At 36.7% G+C, this 22,261-nt stretch overlaps 1 protein-coding gene across 2 annotated transcripts in view; it reads right to left on the reverse strand.

The window, feature by feature from the left end:
* Positions 1 to 22,261, reverse strand: part of RASA1 (RAS p21 protein activator 1) — a 62,380-nt gene that overhangs the window by 4,870 nt on the left and 35,249 nt on the right. For both annotated transcript variants that reach the window (XM_082302036.1, XM_082302037.1), the window contains exons 9-21: positions 21,766 to 21,844; positions 18,717 to 18,837; positions 16,479 to 16,635; positions 14,756 to 14,843; positions 12,568 to 12,645; positions 11,262 to 11,419; positions 10,912 to 10,988; positions 6,793 to 6,965; positions 6,417 to 6,576; positions 6,096 to 6,238; positions 5,229 to 5,344; positions 3,365 to 3,451; positions 955 to 1,022 (exon numbers count right to left, since the gene is read on the reverse strand). In XM_082302036.1, the coding sequence (XP_082158162.1) occupies positions 955 to 1,022; positions 3,365 to 3,451; positions 5,229 to 5,344; positions 6,096 to 6,238; positions 6,417 to 6,576; positions 6,793 to 6,965; positions 10,912 to 10,988; positions 11,262 to 11,419; positions 12,568 to 12,645; positions 14,756 to 14,843; positions 16,479 to 16,635; positions 18,717 to 18,837; positions 21,766 to 21,844 (1,505 nt within the window). The remainder of the gene's footprint in view (positions 1 to 954; positions 1,023 to 3,364; positions 3,452 to 5,228; positions 5,345 to 6,095; positions 6,239 to 6,416; positions 6,577 to 6,792; positions 6,966 to 10,911; positions 10,989 to 11,261; positions 11,420 to 12,567; positions 12,646 to 14,755; positions 14,844 to 16,478; positions 16,636 to 18,716; positions 18,838 to 21,765; positions 21,845 to 22,261) is intronic.

The following is a 22,261-nucleotide window of genomic DNA, read 5'->3' on the forward strand; positions in this document are numbered from 1 at the left end:
AGTCAGGAGTACTAGGCTGGAGGTAGCTCAGCGGGATTGTAACGTACAAGCTTAAAAGGCATTGCTCAAATTTTTAAGTAGTTCTTCACACCTGCAGTCACAGTGCAACGCAAGTTAGGAAGTACCTAACTTGCAAACCACCCAAAGATAATAAAATGCCGTAGAAATTATCACTTGTTCCAGGCCATGTTTCTCAAATGCTTTCTTCAAAGCATGTACAGAAATTATTAGTGTGTGAGAGAAAGGAACTTTCTGTTTGACACAGTCCTCATTTAGTACAGTTTAAAGACTGATGGTAGAAAACATGCCACCTTGTCTTAAAAACTGTCTCTGAATGAAGAAAAAAAGCTTTTCTGAACCAGATTTTTTATTTTCTCCTGTATTTCCTATTTTTCACCTTTTCTGAAGGCCATCTCTCTGTCATATTTAAGATCAACTGTATTTAATGAGTCAAAACACCACTCTAATGTCTGGAAGCCTTAAGCAGGACAGTCAAACAAATTGTTCAAGAATAATTGTTAAAGGTGCACAAATGTATTCCAAACTCTGCAGACACATAGCAACTTAACAAGTCTTATTCATTTCAGAGATACCATTGCATTCAGCTGTTAACTCCAGCATTGCACTGTATTCAAAGTGACATCTGAAGTTCCCATAATTATATTTTTCACACTGCTAAAATAAATGAAACAATGATAGGCTTAACTCAAAATTTTATTATTAAAATATCATAATGCATGTTTTTTTGGACTTCAAAATTACATTGGGGATATCCACAATCAGGCCTTTGAGGGTGAAAAGCATACACCCCAAGAAGAAGTCAGCCAACTGATGTGTGTAACTTGACTTCGAACACAGCATTCAAAAGCTTCCTATTTTGCTACATTAGACACTACAGTGATTTCATGTCTCCTGCTGCATAAAATATGGATTCAATCTGAAGCACATAGTCACCTGAGATGATATTAAACATCCTTGGGTTCAGGATAGCAGGACAAATCAGTCGAAGAAAAACAAAGCCACTGAAATGGAAAGAAAATTGTATTTCATTCAAAACCATTAGAAAATTAATGTAAAATTGTGTATCAGGAATAAAGTTAATGTGGCATCTTGAGACAAACACCAAGCAACTAGCCCTTGCTCTGTAAAAATAAAAATTAAGATCATCGTACATCATGCTACGATTCTATGAACTGCAGTGAAATCTGAAAGAAGAGGCACACTGATTTCCCAATAAAGGTGAACTGTTCAAATTGTGTAGGAAAAAATTGATTGCCAAGTCATTATTAAGCCAACCCCAGACCATCCTGGCCTCAAAAAGGAGCTGTCCTTGGTCTCTGACCTCCCAGAAGTTCTCCACTTTCTGCTGCTGCAAGTCATCCATCCCACAGCCACCCACTTCCTCAAGCCATCGTAAGCTGGAGCGGAGCAGTGGATGGGCAAAAGGATCCTCTCTTGGCAGAACACACCTTTAGGTCAGCTTCGGCTGATCCATTATCCCTGATGATAGCACACTTCAGTAGAAAAATAATAAGGGATCTGCGACTTTACACCATGAAAGAATTGCTGCCATTTAAAAAGCTGAAAAAGGAGTGCTCTGTTCTAACTGCGAACTAGGAATTCGTTCGACAGGAACCCAGAATAGGCTTCAGCAGCATGAGAAAAATCTATCTTCCTGTTAATATCAGAGGTAAAAAATCACCCACTCAGGTTAACCTCAACTCCAGCTAATTACTGTACAATGAAGTGACATACAAACCAATTTAAATCAATCTGAAACGTCTGTAATTTTGTCCTTGGACACCATCAGCAGGCTGGATTTCACCTCAGCAATACCAGAGCCTGACCACTAATGAAGGGAGGAAGGGAACTTTGCCTGTTGTAAAGTACACAGTTATGGAAATGCCTGCATTTCTTTTAAATGACAAACAGTAGTGAGGTTGATGCACCTTCTGTAAGTCCAAGACACCTAGTATGTTCTGTTACAGGTATGTCTTATCTCTAAGAAATGCAAGTTATGGGGTGGTAAGAAAGCAGTTCTTGGTCAGAGGTTAAGCTAAAATACTTTCTGTGGTGACAATTTAAAGCTAGAAGCAATTAATTTTGAAGTCATGGCACATACGCCAGTCCCTCTTTTAAAGTGCCCAAAGTTGAAGACCAACAAGGTTCACATCTAGCAGAGACCCTGCTGATAGGGAAGATCTGATGCTTCTTACCTTTGTCAACCTACCCAAATTAAGAATGAGCAAATACCTACATGGAAGTTTTAAACCAGAGAGAAATGGTAGCACATTCTGACTGATATGATAGAAAAGATACCCAGATATCAAAAAACTGTCCATCTGGCTCTGAATATTTAATCATTCTTAAACCAAAAATAGTGCAGTTGAAGTAATAAACATCACTGAAGGCTGTGAAACTCTGCACTCTAGAGAGAAATCTCTACTATCCACTTGTGAAAATGGAACACCAAAAAAGCAAATGATAAAGTATTTTTAGCATCCAGTGGAGGCCACTGGGAAAACTCTGAAAGTGAGCTGTGTGTCCACTAATGAAAGCGACATGGTCCTCTTTGGAGCTGGGGAGGAACAGTAAGAGATACGGAATTCACTTCGGTGCTTTACACCCTTCCAGCAGCTTAGCCCCTCAGAGTACAAAGAACTCTTTAGAGTAGAAGCAGTCTCCATTTGAAGGCAATGCTCCTTCGCAGTATGGAACATATAAGGCTTCTGGTGTCAAAATGATCAATAAAAGCCAAAGACAAATCCTCTGAAAGATCCCTCCATGGGAGATTAACCTCTGCTACTCACACAACTGCCTGACACCACAAAAAGGAAAGCTGTGGCTCTGATACCCTTAAAATCCCCACCACATTTAGAAAAAGTGTCAAGACCAGAGCTTTGTCAAAGGTTTTTGACCTGCCCTGGCAATGAACAGAGCTAAAACTTTTGTATTGCGCTGGTTTAGTAATAAATAGACTGGAGTTTTTGGTGGCTGGTGTGAGTTCAGTAGAGCCAGGTTCTGTAACCTTCAGCATTTTCAGAGGAGCTCTAGAATACATTTCTACATGATTGGGCTGTAGTACTGTAAATTCGAAGTTAAAACCATTAACTAAAGCTATACTGACCTCTATACTACATCATTTTATTCTGGCAAGGCTCTAAGAACAAGACCAAGAATCCAGCAAGCTCAGTCTTTAATTGGGACATTGTGCTTCATCATGGTAAATATCTTAAACACTGCAGTAACCTGTGTAAGTACATACAGTTTTGTCACTGAAAGAAACATAGATAAGCACACTGAAGTATGTCTTCAACAAGGCTTGGAAGAACTATTTCCAGAATAAGGCTGACAAGTAACTTACCTAACAACTCTGGTTCTCATGGTAGTATTAGCTGGCCATTTGTTTTGAACAGACTTCTGTAGGCACCCATAAATATACCTCAGCGTCCTGCAGAAATAGCAGTTAATTACTCATTCCATTAAATAACGCTGTCCCTGGCACGAGCTCTGGCATGCCCTCAGTCAGAGGGAAGCAGCATTACTTCTGCAACGTCTTTCAGGACTGACTTTGGTAGCAGGAAAGGCGCTGGCTGGGCACGCATGCTGGTTCCTCCACAGAGGAGGCACAACAGGGGCCAATGGTCTGGGCTCACGTTAGTCCAGAGGCAAAGGAAAAGAGAGGCACCTCTGGTCTGGGTTCCAACAGGTTTATTGTCAGAGGTTCCAGCAACCAGAAAAAAGGTGCCGAGGGGCTTTCGCTTTCAGTTTTATAGGGAGTTTGAAAACAGTGGGGAAAGGGAAGGCAACCAATGAGATGCAAGCCAGGGGGAGGATACAAATTAACAACAACCAATGGGGGAAAGGAGGCAGGAGTTACAACAGGGAGCCAATGAACAACAGAATAACAGAGAACTTTCTCTAACAGGGGGAGGCAGTTTGAGCCCGGGTACTGCCCAGGGGGATGCGGCTTAGGCTTTTGTGCCGCCCATCGACCCACCCTCCAACTCGCTGTCCTGGGTGGGGAAATCCGCCCTGATTTGATTGGCATTCAACTGCCCCAGCCCAACAGTGGGCTGGATCACTGCAACAATTAAACTTACAGAATCAAAAAAGCTGGGCAGAAAGGACCTAGACCAACCTCCTACTTGATGCAGAACTATTACCAACTTTACATTAGTAACTTAGAGAAATCCTTAAATTATAAATTAACTCAGTTAAAGTTAACACATTTATAAAAATTCTATTTTAAAAGTTTGTTTTAAAAAGTGCATTTATAAATTACAAGGAAAATCCATTCTGTGCAATTCTGTGATCATTCTGATGTGCATTAAATGTTTTGTAACTGTTTCCTTGAGTAGTATTTCCTTTTTGAAAGAAGTCCATTTTGATGGCTGATTTTCCTTTTAGGTTCTCTCTTAACTAAACAAAAACTATTCTTTCCTTACATGATGCATAGTGAAAAAAGCTAAAAAATTAATCAGCACAGCAATAGTCCTCTCCCATTTAAAAAAAAAAAAAAAAGGGAAATTTGTGGTGTATTTCAGAAAATGTTGATCACTTAAAAAGATTACTTAAAAGGAGTGCAATTTTCAATGCTAACCTTGCCAGCACTAAAACCAAAGAACTTCCATGCTACTCCACTGCCTCAAAAGTGAGGGTTTCATATATTTTAAAAGCTAATGACACTATGAAAGAAAATTGTACTGTCCAGTTTTTAATAGATGATTCAAATCTGAGGTATGAAAACAAGTTACTTTATCAATTAAAAGAAGCGGGGGAAAAAAAACAACCTCTCTATTTCCCTAGCAGACAAAAACGGGCATAGCATGGTATCACTATTACTACCTACCTGTATTTTTAATATGCTGTTAACAATTCCATCTCTTTCTCAGAGGAGAAGGACTGACAAATACATATCATTGTCTGCTAACTACGACTGTCTTCTACCTTTTTGTAAAAATATGAGATTAATTATTTTATTACTATTTTTTCCCCTATCCCTTGGGTCTAGTAGCTTCTCCTTTAAAAGAAACCCAAGTGTGCCAGCCAGAGGCTTTTGTAAAACACTATTAATTCCCGGAAGGGTTATTTTCCCCCTGTCTATATTCCTCTGTGTCTATTCTGCGCCCCTAAGATAAATCAGTAAGAACATCATTATAAGGTGCAATGTAATTCATGGAAACAGGAATTTTCAAATATAAAACTGAACAGAAGTGCAGACTTACGGGGGCAGTATCTCTGCTGCCATGAATATCTTCTCCACCAATTCTGAAAGTATACTGAGTAGATGTGCCAAATTAGTGCTTACATCTTCATTTTTTTCTAACTTCGAGGGATTTAACTAAAACAGAAAAGAAGATTAGGTTTCTTCTATCTAGAACTACATATATACAGTTTCTTAATATTACACACTGAATACTATTTCAAAGCAAATGAAATGTTCTGCTGCCGTATAAGTCTCTTACAGAGGAACTCTCTCACAGGCTCTCAGGCCTGTTTCAGTGGCTTGTCAGGAATTGTGAAGCAACAGTTCTAGGTTCTAATATAAATATCTGGCATTTAACAGCTTGGATATTCACCATTTGTCATCTGTGTGACTTTTTTGTCTCTCTCAATCCAAATTTCTGATGACTCCCATCCTTCCCACAGTGAAGTGCAACACAGAAGTTAGGAGGATCATTTTAAAAAGAGTTTCAGGATCAGTAACAACCATTCAATATCAGGAATTTTAAAATTAAAACAGAAGTTCAGACCTTGACTTCTGCAGTATCTTGGGTTTAATATGAGTTACTTAGATTAGGGCATTCAGTAACAGCTACAGAATGCCTCCAATTGCTAAATAATTAAAAGAAATTTTGATGAATGAACTTAGTAAGTTCTACTATGAATATTGTTTGAAGCCAAAATCCAGGGAAGAAAAATATAAAAACAACTCTTAATTAATTCAGTTCTTGTATTTCTGATGTAAAAAAGTTATAAGAGATTATCAAATGTCTCTAAAACTAATATTTAATGTAAATATAACACTTAACAACCAATGGATTATTGTGTCAACAAACCAAAATGTTTAAAAGCACAGTTCAAGGTATCACCTCACAGGACTGCTTGCTCTCCATTATCTTTAATATGGAGTCTTTCAGCGCATGATGAACAAAACTTGTTGCTGTGGCTTTCATATACTGCTCCATAAGTGTGCTTGCTAAAGTGGTGGCACGGAACAAGGTAGTAGCTTCATCTAAAAAAAGAAGTTGGGAAGAGAAAATCTGAGAAAAGGAGACCTCAAAAAGAGAGGGAGAACGCGTTTACTCCGTGACATACGCTGCAACTGAAGGAGGAGAAGAAAAAGCACCAGAACCCTTTCCTCCCCACCTGCCCAGAATTCCAGTAAACTTTCATGTGCTTTAGTGCAGTACCTTCCATGCTTATCTCCCTGTCATTTAGTGTTCGTAACAACAAGGACTCAAGCTTTTCATGAAGAAAAATCTTCAGTAAAATGCCAGCCAACAGTGTTCTATCCTGTCCACAAACATGTGATAAGGCATAGACTACATGAAGTTCTTTCTGGAGTATAAGCTGAAAGAAAAACAATTTTAAAATATTCAGAAGCTTCTCCTTACATATAACAGCTTTGGAAGAATATAGTATTGTATATCTATATATCTATATATATAGCTGTCACTTAAAAATATTATTTTATTACATCAACCAGTGTTACTGAGATCCCTCTTGAGCAAGGAACAAAATTAGTTTTGACAGATAAACCATGGATGGTTAAATTTAAGTTCATACCTCTTTAAACTCATTGTACTCTTCTTCTGGCATGATCTTCTCCATGGAATATCGTGCTCGAACACGCAAAGATCCTGGCTCAATACCCTTTAATGGTACATGGGAACTGAGTTGAAACCACTCATCTGTTGCATGTCCTTTTTGTAATCGGCTTAATTGGCAACGCATAAACACTTAGGGAAAAAAAGCATTGTTCAGGTATGTTATCTCCACCAAAACTCTGCTATTACTGAATAAAAAAATGGTTTTATTTTCAGCACGTCATCTTATTTCAGAAAAAAATATCAGCAAGAGTAAACAAGAAGTTTTTCATCAATATATTAATGGATTCATTATCTCTTCAATGGCTCAATAGTGTCCTGTAAACTGAAGAAGAAATATGTGGCATTCTGTAAAGAATGTGTACACATACATTCAAAAATGCCACATGAATACTGACATGGCTTTCCTTGTAACACCCAAGTACATAAAACAGCACTACCCTGCAAATCCAGGTAGCAGTCAGAAACTAAAATACAAGTTAAATCTTTACAATTCACTACTTCCTTTCCAGCCTTGGGCTGACACCACCATCAGGTCTGCTCCTATTTATTATTACAGTGTTGCTATGGTTTTCCCAAACACTGACGTGTATATTACTTGTATAACAACTCCAGTCTTAGTAATAGTTTATGTGTATTAAGTTAAAAAGTGTTCCCAAGCACTTGCTTACTAGATAATGGAAGTCAGCTCAAGAATGGCCAAATCATTAACTGGTGATGTTGGTACATTGAAATTGCCAAGCAACGATCTGGAGTGCACCTGAAGTCTGGTGCAGCAGCTGGCTAGCCAGCTGCAGCAGCTGGGAGGGAGCACAGGCTCAGGTGGAGCAGGAACATGTGCTCCTGAGTGGAGGAGTTTTTTCCACAAAGAAAAGGCCCAGGCACTTCCAGAGGCAACACTGTGCTTATGAAACACCCACCATGCTCCAAGAGGAGTCCACAATTAATTTTATATTTAGCCTATCAGTCTGCACCTCTCAAAGACCCTCTCTTTCCATGACTCTCCAAGAGATTTTCTTTTACTTTCCTCACATGGAAAACAAACAAGCCAATAAAAAGAGCTTCCCCACCACCCCTGCCCCCCCACCCGCCTTTCTGCAAAGCCCATACACCAATCTGCCTTGCAGAAATTGTGAACAGTTCCAGCAGATTTCTCATTGCCCCAGTGTTGCAATACATAGCAGGATATAATTTGACACTGGAATGGAAAAAAGATCAAATTTATAATGTTTCATTCAGGAAAATCCTGCTGCCTATTTTCTATTCTCTGGAGTTGATAAACTGATAAAATATAATGCACTTAAATCAGTCAAGGAGCATGAAAAACAATCCATCACCACCTGCTACTTATCACCAGTGTGGATGGGATGTCACTGGACTACATAAAAATTGACTTTCCTACAGTATTTCTCCCTGGATTCAAAGCTCAGTATCCACAACTAAGCAATGTGCTTTTCTTCGTATTTGCTTGCACATGTAAGGCACATGTACCACAGTGAGATGAATGAAACACAGCACCTAGAATAAAGTGATTATTTCATTTTTCCCTGTGGTTGCAGTAGCACTTCATAGCTACAATATAAATACTGTAATTTGATTTAAAAATCATAACAAATAGCAATAGAAGGACTGCAGAATAGTTGCTACCATAATTTATATTAAATTACTTTAAAGTAACAAGACTGCTCCCCGTTTATCAGATTACATTGAATTGCTAGGCTCCTTTCAGTAAGGGACTTCTATTCAACATGAATTAATTTGAAACTAATCACTGTAGTGCAAAACCAAACCAGAACCTCCACTCCAGTTTAACACTGTGTGGTGGTGTCCCACGAGACTTACTAACAGTAGCAGATGGAAGTCTTCGAATAAATTCTAGGGTGTTGGATTTTTCAAGCCATTATTATATATTTATTTGAGTAAGTCCTTTTGCAATTTACAGTTAGAGAAACAAAAAAAAGTGAAGAGAATGGATGAATTGATGCTGAACTGTTTAGTATCATTTCTTATGATCTGGAATACTTAAACTCTAAAGGAACTATGGAATGTTCTTAATAGGCAAAACTTCAATGTAAAGACCTGAAAACTCCAGAAATATTTTAAAATACTGAAAAGGTAGCCATCATTCACGTATTATTTTGGTATTTAAGTTTTGCATGTTACGATGAAAGAAACAAAGCAGTGAATCCAACAATTAAATTTTGGGCCTTCAATCTGCTTTACATGGAAGGAAAAGCAAGCAGAAAAGGTGAGTTAACCCAAATAACTGGCAAGATGAATAGCATCAGCTGTACAGGACTGCCACTTCATAGCATTCCACAGGTAACATCTGTGGCTGAAAAGGAAAGGAAAGGTGGGTGGTTAAGGAAAGGAACCAGTTATCTTGCTTTTGAAGAGTTACAGTTTTATTCTGGCAGTGCAACACAACATATGTCAGAGAAGATGTGGTTTAGCTCATTCTACCCCAGCGAACTTCACATATTTCATAGGGCTGGGGATGTAAGCAGAGGTGTAGGTTCATTATTCAAGCTGACTTGGTATAACCTTTATCTCAAAATGAAGGAGTTACACTGGATTATGCTTATGCTGTAGGAGTGTAGATAACTGCAGTGAAGTAATTCAGTCAATCCTGCCCCTGACCTAAAACAGGAAGCCTTCCATCACCTGAATGCACCCAGAACTAACAGCATCTTCTTAATCTGGATAGAGAGGAAAAAACTACAAAAATACTTCCAAAGAAACTACTGAAGTATCCCACTCAAGAATTACCCTTTTAAGATTCTTTTCCTAACCAAGGCTTTGGTGTAGATAGGTAATCAGTTTTCCAGCTCCTATGAATTCAAGACCAAGGTCACAACTGCAATTACAGCCGTTTAGTCTGTCAGAGAATGTATCTTTACTCCTCCTGCTATGCAGAAATTTTTCTAGTGAGAGGAGGAGAAAGAGATCTGAAATTGACTCAGGTTCTGCAAGACCATTCAAAATGAGTTGTTAATACCTACTTTGGCCAAGGTTTCCCTAGGGATTTTAATAAACCACAGAAAACCAAAAATCAATAAATTAGCACCAAGGCGTAAGTTACAGGCCAGTAACACAATACATGCAAACTGAAAACAACTGCACTAGATTATATATACTCTAACTGCCTGGGAACAGACAGCTCAGAATATAATGGGGAAAAAAGTAATCTTGGAACAAATTTTAAGAGGGCAGGGAGAGCCATCCTGCTTGCAAGCAGCAAAGAAGGGCACAGGGCTGAAGCTGCTCCAGGATAAATACATTGGGAAACAAGATACCTTGAAGAATACTAACTAAAAGTATTGTGTGGGAGGAGACCTGACCTTTAAAAAAAATTTTTTTTCTACCTAACAGCTTCAAATTCAAATTCTTTAAATGCTTTCTTTTCTAGGCAGCTGAAAGATTCTACCACCTTGCTGTTGATTTGCTGGAACAGAAACAAAACCACATTAAAGAAGCACTGTCCAGCTAACAGGAGGAGAAGAAAATGCAGATCCTTTCCCATTCAAAATTATACTGAAGTAACTTCAGATTTAAGCCAAAGAATGATAATAAGGGAAGCAGACAGATAAGGTAAAATGGAAAGGAAAAAAAGGGAAATATTCTTCAGAGACTGCCAAGATTTTTTTTTTTTAAATAAAGAATTGTACCTTTCCCTATCTCACTGGAAGCAACGAAAAACTTGAAAAGAAATTCCATGTAGTCAGACTCCATGGAACTTAACACTTTATGGAGCAGACTAATACAGAAAATTTCTCCTTCCTCTTGCTTTTTGATAAGCACAGTCATTGTCTAGCAGTAGTTACCCTAGAGCAGAGCTATGTCAGATATACAGGACTGGAGTACGGCATGTTTTATTACTAAAATCAATGGAGGTTCTCATTATGAAAACATTAACAAAAAGCCAGTACCAGACATCAAAAACATACATACACAGCAGTATGGTGAGCCTAAAAACCTACTTAAATTCTCTCATGACAATGCTAGACAAAAGCTACAATAACCACACAAAGTATCCTTTGCTGTAATGTATAAGCATCTTTTACAAAGAAATACTTACATATATCTGGATCTTTACTCTTCTTTGTTTTGTTACTAAGACTTATCTCAAATCTATTAATATCAGACGAAAGATCACTAGGAGAAAAGACAAGAGAGCCTCAATTAATACGATATCTGGCTGGCATTTGAGCTTTTCCTAATTTCATTTCAATTCCAAATTATCATTATCAGCAAAGATAGGTGTCTACAGAAAATTCTGCCCATGCAGAAATTGTCTGAAACGTTGCTGCTGTATAAACACATATACAGTGCTTTTCAAATATTGTAAAACAATACACAGTGTTAAAAATTTTAAATGCAATACAAATTAAAAGTGAAATTCATTAATTCAAGAAAATGAAGACTTACTCAAAGACAAATTCTTCAGACCACACCGGGTTCTGTCCTTCCCTGATGTGTGTTTTTGCTACCTGGACACTGTTCAGGTAGATGTTACAATATGGATTTGTAAAATGCTTTACTGGGAGCGTATGAGCTTCTTCTACATGCAAAATGAGACTGCTGACCTAAAAAAAAAAAATCACAATTTATTTTTTGTTGCTAAAATACAAAGCACATGAATAAATTATTTTTTATCCTCTGGCTTAATGTTAATATGTGAATACTGAATACAAACTAAAAACTCCTTATTAGAAGGGCAAAGAACAAAGGTATTGGAACATTTTAAGAAGTACAAGCAACAAAATAAAAGTAACTCAATTACTGAAAACAAATATCCAGACCCATGTTTTTAAGGCATCTTGGCTTTTTATTTTAAAATAATTTTTGAGGCACTAGGATTTGCAAATTACAACTTTTCCAGACACAGAAAATTTTACTAAAATGGAAGACTGGCACTTTGAGTAAGAGCCATGAACAGTTCTGAATACAGTGGTTTATTGTTTGGTGCTTTCCTAACAGATTAGGTAAAATTCTCTTGTGCAACACAATACATTGTGTTCTTTTATGTAGATAAACAGTCTTTGCTTTTTGAAGAAAAGAATTCCCGTTTTGTTTTGCTTTTGCACCCTGAAGCTCCCAACTGCACCTGCCACTTTATCTGTAAATTCACCTAATTTAGTTCACTTATTCAGAAGTATCCAAACTTCTTTAATGTTCACAACCAAGCTGGTTGTGGTTTATTCCTTTTTATTCACCCTTTTATTCCTTTCTCTACTGCTTGTAACAACTACATTCAACGTACCTAAGATTAAATCATATCAGGAATTGTTGAAGTACTTCCCTGTTATTCTCCACTCATTACAGACATAGCAATTTAAGACTGACTGTTCTCTATCTCTGAAGAAATTATGGCATATATCATGCTTTCAAGAGGCCAAGAGAAATTAAGACACAAGCATGGTTCAGCATGTATTTGTTACATAGAATGAATATCATCAGTTAAATAATATGTACTTATATGTAAATAAAATGTAAATAATGAGTATTTTATGTACATGTCATATAAATTTTTATAAATTTTTTTGTTTATGTGTCATACAAACTTTTAAAGTTTCCCATGCAAGGCATATTAAAAAAGCTGCTGACTTTTTTAGACTTTTATTCAGGATTTGCTAGTATTCAAAGGAAAATTCTAAGATTTATGAATATCATTTTGCACAGAGGAGACAAAATACTCCTCCACATGCACCTCCAACCCCACAATCAGCTTCACCTGACGCAGACGTTTATTTGATGTTCCTGGACTGGTTTTCCTTAAACTGCAAAACATCTGCAGAGCTTTCATCCAGTCCTAAGAGAGAAGGATGCAGAAGAATGTAATGAAACCAAGTCAGGTACAGCTTCTTGCAGTGAACAGACATATATACAAAAAGTATCTGAATTTTCACTTTAGCTTGGCAAAACCTAAGTTTTCTGTAATTCCACAGTATGAATGTTTGAATATTAAAGCAAATTTATTATCTTTAATAAGCAAAACCTCATAAAGGATTTGCAAATCTGAACCATTTTCTCTTTTAGAATTATCAAGCATTACTAATGGATATACAGTGTGACCTTTGCCAATTTTCCAGTGTAGTGATACTACAAGAAATTACAAATTGTATATAAAATTAAGAAAAATTTGTTTGCTTCTGAGAAAATTGCATTTAACAAGCCAAACTGGTCTGATTATTCTCTCCAGTACTCTCATATGGAAGTCATAACATTGTGTACACTTCACACAAAAACTGAACAATTAACAGAGAAACACAGAGCATATATCCAACATTCTCCAGCTTGTCTTTGGAAGGTGGAAGATGTACTATAGCCTCACTCTCTAGTTACTGTCTCCCAACCATTAAATCCTGTATATTTCTTGCAAAGCACAAAATTTAGGTTTTGACCAGCAGTCTCCTCTTCAGTCTGAATCTCAAAGATCTGCCATCTACTCTTAAAGTACAATTTAACAATGTCATTAAAACCCCCACAACACTGCTTCGATCGTTCTTCACAGTATCTTCCACATTTTAAAGAAACAGGAATATGTACTGCATCTATTCTCAGCTAGATCACTTTGTGAGTTAGGCTTCAGCTTTCAAATCCTTCCAAGGAAAAGCTTTCAGCTACACCCCACAAAGTTTCTATTTTTCTATTAAATGTTATAGAGCAAAGAAAGCTGAGCTTTCTCAAAAGAGAAATATCTGTAAATTTTTCTGCGCCAAAGCCGTATTATAAAGAAACCTGAAACAACTGTGTTCTGTATAAATGGAGTGAACAGCTTTGTTAAGCAGTTTCAAAACCAAAAGCAAATTATACCAGTGTTCAGGAAACAAAACAGGATATTCTATCTTCTACACATTCTTAATTCTTTTACTTTTAGAACACAAAAGGTTTTACAGATATGACAAAAATTAATAAAGGAGCATGGAATTTAATTTATATATTCTCAATTACAATACAGCACACTGCTTCCAAAGACAGTACACTGACAACTGTATGACGACTGCCATTACATCATTTTTGGTCATCTCTGCAAATTTAACAAATTTGCATTAATTTAACAAGAAAATCTGTGCTTTCCTTTATATACAGCACAGAAGAAATACTATATTTATACAGCCTTCATGCTCTGGTGAATACAGTCTGTTATGAGTGCTCTAAAAATCTTTCATTCCATTCAAATAACATCAAATGCAAAGCTTAATTTCTAACACAATATACATACACATCACAGCTGTGGACTTAAGAGAGCTTAAAACTTAATAAACAACAACACTCTGTCATTTTAGATATAACCTGCTGGTAAATTATTTCTCCAAAGTAGGCTTCTATCCCACAATTCTTAATCAGTGAACATAACTGTTAAGAAAGCTAGTAACTAAAAGATACCATATAAACCCAGAAAACCTTACACTATGCACCATCAGGGCCAAAGACTATGCATGACTACCAGTTTATATACAGGACAAAGAACAGGAAAAGGCAGTTCAATGCACTTTGGTCACTGGGCACACATACATGCATTAGCATTTTATTTATTTCACTCTGAAGTAAAACTCTCATTTACTATGCTGTGTTTTACAACATGGAAAATACATGTAAATTTTTCTTCTGAATTGAACAATGTCAAAAAATACGTATGTTGTCCAGAAATAGATAATAGAAAATAATGGAAGTACTGCCCATGGGACTTGACTGGAATTTGTCAAAACTGAAGCCCTGTAGAGCATGTAATACAGGTGCTGGATTTTCAATACCAACCTTTCCCCTCAGAGATCTGCTACCAGTCCATTTTAACACCTGCTTATATAACCACTAAATATTTGTGATACATTTGCTTCCTGTTTCAGAAGGGCAACATCACTGAATAACATAAGACAAAAGTTACTTTTTTTTTACACTTAGCAAAATAAAGTTCTCACCTGTGCTTGTTCTGGAGTTTCACCTGCAAAGTAAAAGATGTAATGCTCTTCACTAAAGTGCTGAACTACTATCTGAAAACAGTTTGGCCTTAAAAAAAAAAAAAAGAACAAAACAAAACAAAAAAATTAAGTTTAATTAATCTTCACATATTAATGAACACCTTCACTTGATCTGTGCCAAAACAAAGTTTACACTGAACTAATAGATTTCTGCTGTTTGTCTGTAAGGTGCACTGAATAATTGCATCAATTTTTGTTCATCAACATGTTACCATCACACATGGAAAGAGGAAGAACTCCAACAAGATTTCTCAGGTCCTTCAAAAACTGAATTTTGTTTTTGAATGTATTGTGTCATTTTAAGAAAACTACACTTCAGTACATGCAGCCTGCTTCAGAATATTGACACATTTTTAGAATGGTGTGTACTGAACGGGCATATACACTGGCTTACAGTCATGGCAAAAAACCAGCCATCTGAAAAAACCTGTCAACAATGATTATCCTAGAGAGTTTAAAAGCAGCATTAAAGTTCAGCATTAGTTCACAACCCATTAATCATACATTAAGGATTTTTCTTTCAGGAAACACTATTAACCTAAGGAATACCCTATGCAAGTGTGTCCCACAGCTCTCATGACCAGTGAAATGTGTACTGGATCATCCAGGAAACATTCAAGTATGTGACACAAATCTCTACAACCTTAAATGCTGTAGAAGTATAGACTTCACTGAGGAAAGGGCAGAAGCAGTTTTTTATCGGCTACTTGAACTGCAGGAGGAAGTCTGTCTCAGCCGCAGTTCCTCACTAACAGTTTCCTAAGTTGCTGCAACCATGCACATCCTCCTACACACCTGTAAGTACCACCTAGCACCCAACCATGCTCCAACCCACAACGCAGGGTTTCTTAAAAGCTGTTTAAAAGAAAAAAACAGAATGTTTCTTGATTACAATATACACCAAAGCTTCCTGCCTAGTTGTCAACTACATAGGGAACATTTCAGTAATTTCTCTTATAACCTTTATCTGTATCTGTGCTCCTCATTCCAGTAGTTAGATGTTGGGTTGTTTTGGTTTTTTTTTTATTATTATAAAGACTTTAAAAACCCCCAAACAGGCAGAACAAAGCATCAGTCTTTGCAATTCAAGAAATGCCACTAATTTTAAACATTTGTTTAAATGTTTTTTCCTGAAGTAACTAGAAGTCAACTATGTATAACTTTTGAGTAAATATTAAGATCCTTAGGATAGCCAGAATTTCTAACTTCTATCATTTACTATATAAGTAAATGTAGTTATATAGTATAAAACACTATAATACAGGCCAGTGGAGTTGTTTTTGTAACTACCAATGAAAAAATAAATAAACTCTCGTTAATTACTAGTGATATCTAAAAGAGTTCTGATTCTCAACTTTCTTGCTGATAATCACATCCCCTTGTGGCCAGCATATTTTGAATATCAAAATATTACAGTAAATAAGATTTGACGCTTAAGTAACTCTGAGTATAGTAACTGTGCAAAAACAATCTCTGAGGATGTTACTTACATGAACTGGTATACTACAAAGTACTTGTTTTTAAGTAGAAAAGCACCTACAGATTTCTAACCAAGTTAGCTTTCAAATACCTATCAAAATAATGTAGAACTTTTAGAACTTGCTAAAATTCTTTATCTTATTAACTCTTGGTGCAATAGGATTAAAAAAAGCCAATGTCCTACCTGCCAAACAAACTGTCATGTACTCCATAGACAGAACACACACTAAGGTCTATTAGTCCTTTGGGTTTTGTGGCTCGTTTTTCACTTTCAAAATAAATAAGCTGGGCGTCATTTCCCTCTAATATAAAGTACAAGTTTTTCCATCTCTTTCCTTTACCTGTAAGAGAGTCAAGCAAAAGGTTACAATACTGTCTAAAACAACATGTAATTTTTGTAAATTAAGAAAACAGAAGAGGGCAGTAAAGTTTTTGTCAAATTCCAATGAGAAGAACAATGTACAGATAATCACACTTGAGTTATAACATCAGTGTACTCATTCAATTTTACAGAATATGTGACTAAAACCAGACCCTCTTCACAGATGCAGGTAGAGTTGCACAAGGTTCTTCAAACATATTCAGTGCTCTCAACAGCATTAAGCAAGTGCATATGAGCTGCCTGAACAGTGAGCTCCTCTCAGTCTTATACCTGTATCTACACAGACTACAAATAATGGAAGCGCGAAACCCAGTCATTAGATTTTTTTAAGAAATGGACTCCTGACATTAGGAAGTTATTCCTAAATTCTGACCTATGTTTAACAGATTTCATTACAATACCTTAAAACAGTCTGAAGAACAGAAATGGAAATATTTTATATTCAAACTTAAATCAGAATCAACCCCCAAGCACAACCACATGTAAGAATTTGGCCAGTTCCACTTGCTGCAGAGAAAGGTTCTTTGAATTACAATGGATTAGGAACATTCTGCAACAAATTAATGCTTAAATCAGAGTACCATTTAAAAACTTTCAGCCTTTACTGTATACTTTAATCATCATAAATCCACTAGGGCCTCAATAAACTAGTAGCAACATTGTTTTAAAAATACAAGTGTAACATTTATTACAGTATGACTCTTAGACGGAAGACTGATTTTATTGCATTTATTCCATACACACTATGTGCATCTCTCTACAAGAGAGTACTCCAATTTGCGCATTTAATGTATCTCTTTTAGCCTGATTTTTCCAATTCATTCTCATTTCATTCCTTACTCTATGACATCTCTCTATACCTCTCAGAATAAGCCTTCTCAACAGATGAGATGCTTCCCTTGTTCTGTTCAGGAGGTATAGTCCGGGGTGGTTTAGGGTTTTTTAATATCTCTTGTATTAGGCTATATGTAAACTCATACCTTCTTTCTTGCATTTGGTCACTATCCAGATTACTACCTGTAACTTATCCTTCTTGTCATTTGCAGAAATTTTGTTACTGGTATCATTTTTCTGCCTCCATTAATGCTGATTTTTTCCAAAAGTAGAAATATAACACTTGGCAAGGGACTAGCTTCCTCAAAACCTCAAAGATGTGCTCAATAGCAATTCTTCAGGGTTATATTAAGGGTTACACTGAAACGAGCCAAGCTGTCAGCTTTTAATGTGCTTACTGTATGTTATGCTGTCAGTGTTAGAACCCTAAAAAGTGACTATATCCTTTGCATGGCAGACTATGCATTTTAAATTTAAGATTCAAAACATACAACCTGACTTCCAATAACAAAATTAAATAGCTGTGCTCTACAGTGAATGTACAGATTTACAGTATTCTAGCTCTCTCAAACCTCTTACCAGCTAGAACTCAGTTGAGTTCCAAATTAAGTACAGACACTTTATGAAAATGTATTTCATTTCATGATTTTGAATGCTACCTTTGACAAGGATGCCTACTTTTTGTGCTGTGCTGATTTTTTCAGAACAACTGCAAACCAAAATTTTCATACTGCACTTAATTTCATGTATCACATTGTTCTATTCATCTACTACTTAAGGAAAGAGATCTTTCATATGCCTTACACACTTTCTGCAACCTTCTGCCCACTTCAATTTTGTTCTTTCTAGTACCACTAAACTCACAAAGTTCAGCTAGGAGGTGCTGATCTCTGCTCTCTGCTGACCAACAACAGGGCACAAGGAAATGGAATGAAATTGAATCAGGGAAAGTTCGGATTAAACCTTAGGAAAAAGTTCTTCACTGAGGAAGTGGCTGGTCCTTGGAACAAGGTACGCAAGGAAATGCTCACAGCCTGTCAGGGTTTAAGAGGCATCTAGATGATGCTCTTAGCCATGTGGTCTAGCTTTCAGTAGACCTGCAAGGAGCATGATCTTTTTGAGTTCCTTCCAGTTTAAGATACTGTATGATTCTGTGATCCTTATGTGCTTTATTCCTTTAAAAAAATAGAGGCAAAAATAACTCACTTTTTTTCAGAAGATAACCTTTTTTGACAATATTTTTATAAAAAGCATCCTTTGTTTTCCGACGAATTGTATTGTAGATTTCTTTTCCATCCACTGTATCATTAAGCACTTGCTCTTGGTGCTAGAAACATGTAAGAAAAACATACTTTAAGCTCAGAAATTGTCATTAAAGAACACAACCCATGAAGTTGCAATTAGGATCATCTTACTGAATGCTACCAACTCACTACAATTGTTCTCTCATGCATTTTACTAAAGCACTCACTCATTTTTCATACTGTACACTTGCTAGAAATGTACTGTAACTCTTTCCGTATTTCCAAAACTGAAAGAAAATAAGTTTTCAATACAGACCAACTTCAAAGTTGTCTTTTTCATGTAAAACTAAAAATACATGATCTTTCACTGTGATTTCTGTTAGAATTTATGCCAGCCTTTAACGATTTACCTAGCTTCTAACTGTCTTCTACCAAAGCTCATGGGCCTGAGAAATCATGGATAAACTCTGAAGTAACAAAAATGTTGCAGATCATAATTAAAACCAACTCAAAGTGGCACCATCCCTCATTAATCTCATTAGAACTCACATGTTGTAATTGAGCAGAACTCAAGAAAACAGAAGCAAGCAGAAACAGAAAACAGAAAAAGGACAAATTCACACAAAAATTGGTAGGATCAAGAAATGCAAGTAATAAATATTGCCAAAGCCCAAGGTAGGTCTGACCTTACTAAGTAATCTGATCAGCAAAGTTCTTTAGCCATAAAAAAAAACAAAGAAAAGCAAGACTGTTAAGAAATAAGGACATTGCTGAGATGAAAAGAGACACATGAACTGGTTCTTATATAATATCCTACATTTCTTCCTGTGAATATATCTACAAGAATTATGATTTTGATCAAAACAACCAAAGCAAGATGAAAAATATTTGGTACTACTAACAGGAATTACAGGACCTACAGTGGAAGGTATATCCAGATGATATGAAATTATAATGTCTGTAACATTACATAATTATCTGTCAAGATAAAGTTTGTAACATAACTAAACAAGGAGTAGTGCACAAAAGAAGAGAGCTAGTGACAAATATTTTAAAGTAAGTATCATATTAGACACAGGAATTCAATCAGCTTGACCCTAAAAGGATGCAAAACTTCTGAATTTTTTTCCCCCTCAAAAACATAGAGCATGGTGGTATGTGGAAGGGAGGTAACACAAAGCTGAACATTAACTGCACCTCTGACCATTAAATTTTTAAATAAAGTCACAAGTGTATCTGGCTAGGTTAAAAGAATCTGAAGTACTCTCATATGGAAAATTAATCAGTTCAAAGTTTATTAATACAGAAACTCTACGTTTCGCATATGTGAAAAGCTAAAATGAAGACTTACTGCCATGACTAAAGCGGAATAATGGTGCACAAAGGAAGTTATTAATGAAGTTTTCCAAGGAGCAGACTCAGAATTCCTATTTGCTTTCTGTCCCAATCACATTACTGAGCACAAGTTAACAGCAGCAAACAATGGGGAAGCACCAAAGACACAACACAATTAGCAGTACAGGAAAGATACAATACCAAGTATAGATCTCCTGGTGCAAAACACAAGTTAACCTGTTGATACTTACAGAAAATGAGACATGAACAGCTGAGTCACTCACTGGAGGACTGGGCTGTGGTAAGTTGGCTATGCCAACATATGGGTCTCACAAGGATGGACTTAACTACTTCTGTCATGGCAGCCCTTAAGGTGCCGTGTTTTGATTTTGTGACTGAAACAATACCAGTGTTCTGGCTCTTGTTGATCAGTACCTGCATAGCCTCAAGACTTTCTCCATTTCCCACTATGCCCCCTTCCTCAGTGAGGTGGCTTGGTGGACAAGATCCTGGGAGCAAAGACAGCCAGGACTTGATGGCACTTGATCAGAGATATCCCCTGTCATGTAACATCACGATCAGCAATATGCCTGTTTGCACAGAGAGATCTCAGAGAGCGGGTGGGCATCACTGTGCTTGTGGAAGGTGTTGAGTGATGCCTTTGCATCACTCCATCACCCCTTCCTTTGCTTATAAAACAGTACTTATCTCAACCCAGGAGGTTTTTTTGCTTTTGCCCCATTCCACAGGAACAGGGAGTGAGCAAACAAAGGTGCGAGTCCTTAGCAGCTCACCAGGGTCAACCCACCACAGAAAATGACATGTATGTTCATTAAGTGCTTACCAGAGAGAAAGGGAATTATGCATAACATGGTACTACTCTGAATTGTTCTGGTACATGTTCAAGAAAGGTGAGTTCACACTGAAACTGGTAGCAGCAAGGCAGCTATGAAAACGTTACAAAGAGACAGGATCAGCTTTCGTGTGCTTAGCTTGGTAAATAGAGGAAATGCTCTCATATTAATATGAAAGATCTCACAAAGAGGTAGGCATTGACTGCAACTCTCTTTAGGGAGAACAGGGACAGCAAATTTCTCATTTCCATTGAAACAGGAAGGCTTGGGAACAGAAAAGGAATAAAATAGGTACATAAATTTCATAACTAGCTATAAGGTCATGAAAAGCTAAATGATGTGGTGTGCTTAATTACTGGTATCTCTTACAATCAACTTCTGCTATGGGGCAAGTGCGCTCCAGAACAAGTGCTGCAATCCTAGCCCTGCAATCATCCCTGATGCTTTTCTGTGTGTACAAGTTTCCTGTGACAGGAGAAAAACCCAAGACATAGAAGGGAGAAGGGCAGACTGGTTCCCCTTAAAATGAGACTAAATCAAACTATGGTGAGCTAAGGGCACACAGCAGAGGTCGAACATCTCACAGGACAGACAGAACTTACCATACTTTCTGTTGGCTACAAGCCAGTCTTTGGTAAGTGCATGTATTTGAGGATAAAACAAACAGACAAGCTGAAAACATTGAAACTATTGATGACTGACTACTGGAGATGATGCTGTTTAACTACCACTGGTATCTGTGCTGTAATTCATTTCATAAATTGATTTGATAATGATTCAGTCTGTGACTTCAACATCAAAGGCTCAGAGATGAAATCCTACCTGCATTGGAACAGGATCTTTTAAGTAATATCCTTCAACAATCTGTTCTTTTCTGTAGTGCTCAATGACGTCAGCAATACTGTTCCAGTAAGAAAGAGAAGATTGAAATGTTAAACACATTAATTTTTCCTGTTTGAGAATCTGCTTTTCCATAAAACCACAGAAAAGTTTCCCACAAATTTTTAATAAAATCAAGTGTTAATCATCATAATCTTATTTGCAGCAATGACAATTTACTAATATACTAAAGTCAAGAAAGTTCACAAAACTGTATTCAGAATGTACTAATTCTAAACTCTGCAAAATATTTTAATGACTTGCTTAAAATGTCAAACGAGGACACTGCACTTTCCACATTCAAGCAGTGTATGTGCATTACCTGCTTTCCAACGAGGCTGAAAATTGTTATTTCATTGGCAATAATTTTCCAAGTAAGTCCTAGAGTAATTAGCTAAGTGGAATGGGACATATCCTGAGTGAAGTGCAATCTCTTTCT

Source organism: Coloeus monedula, assembly GCF_965178545.1.
Source record: "Coloeus monedula genome assembly, chromosome: Z".
Lineage (NCBI taxonomy): Eukaryota > Metazoa > Chordata > Aves > Passeriformes > Corvidae > Coloeus > Coloeus monedula.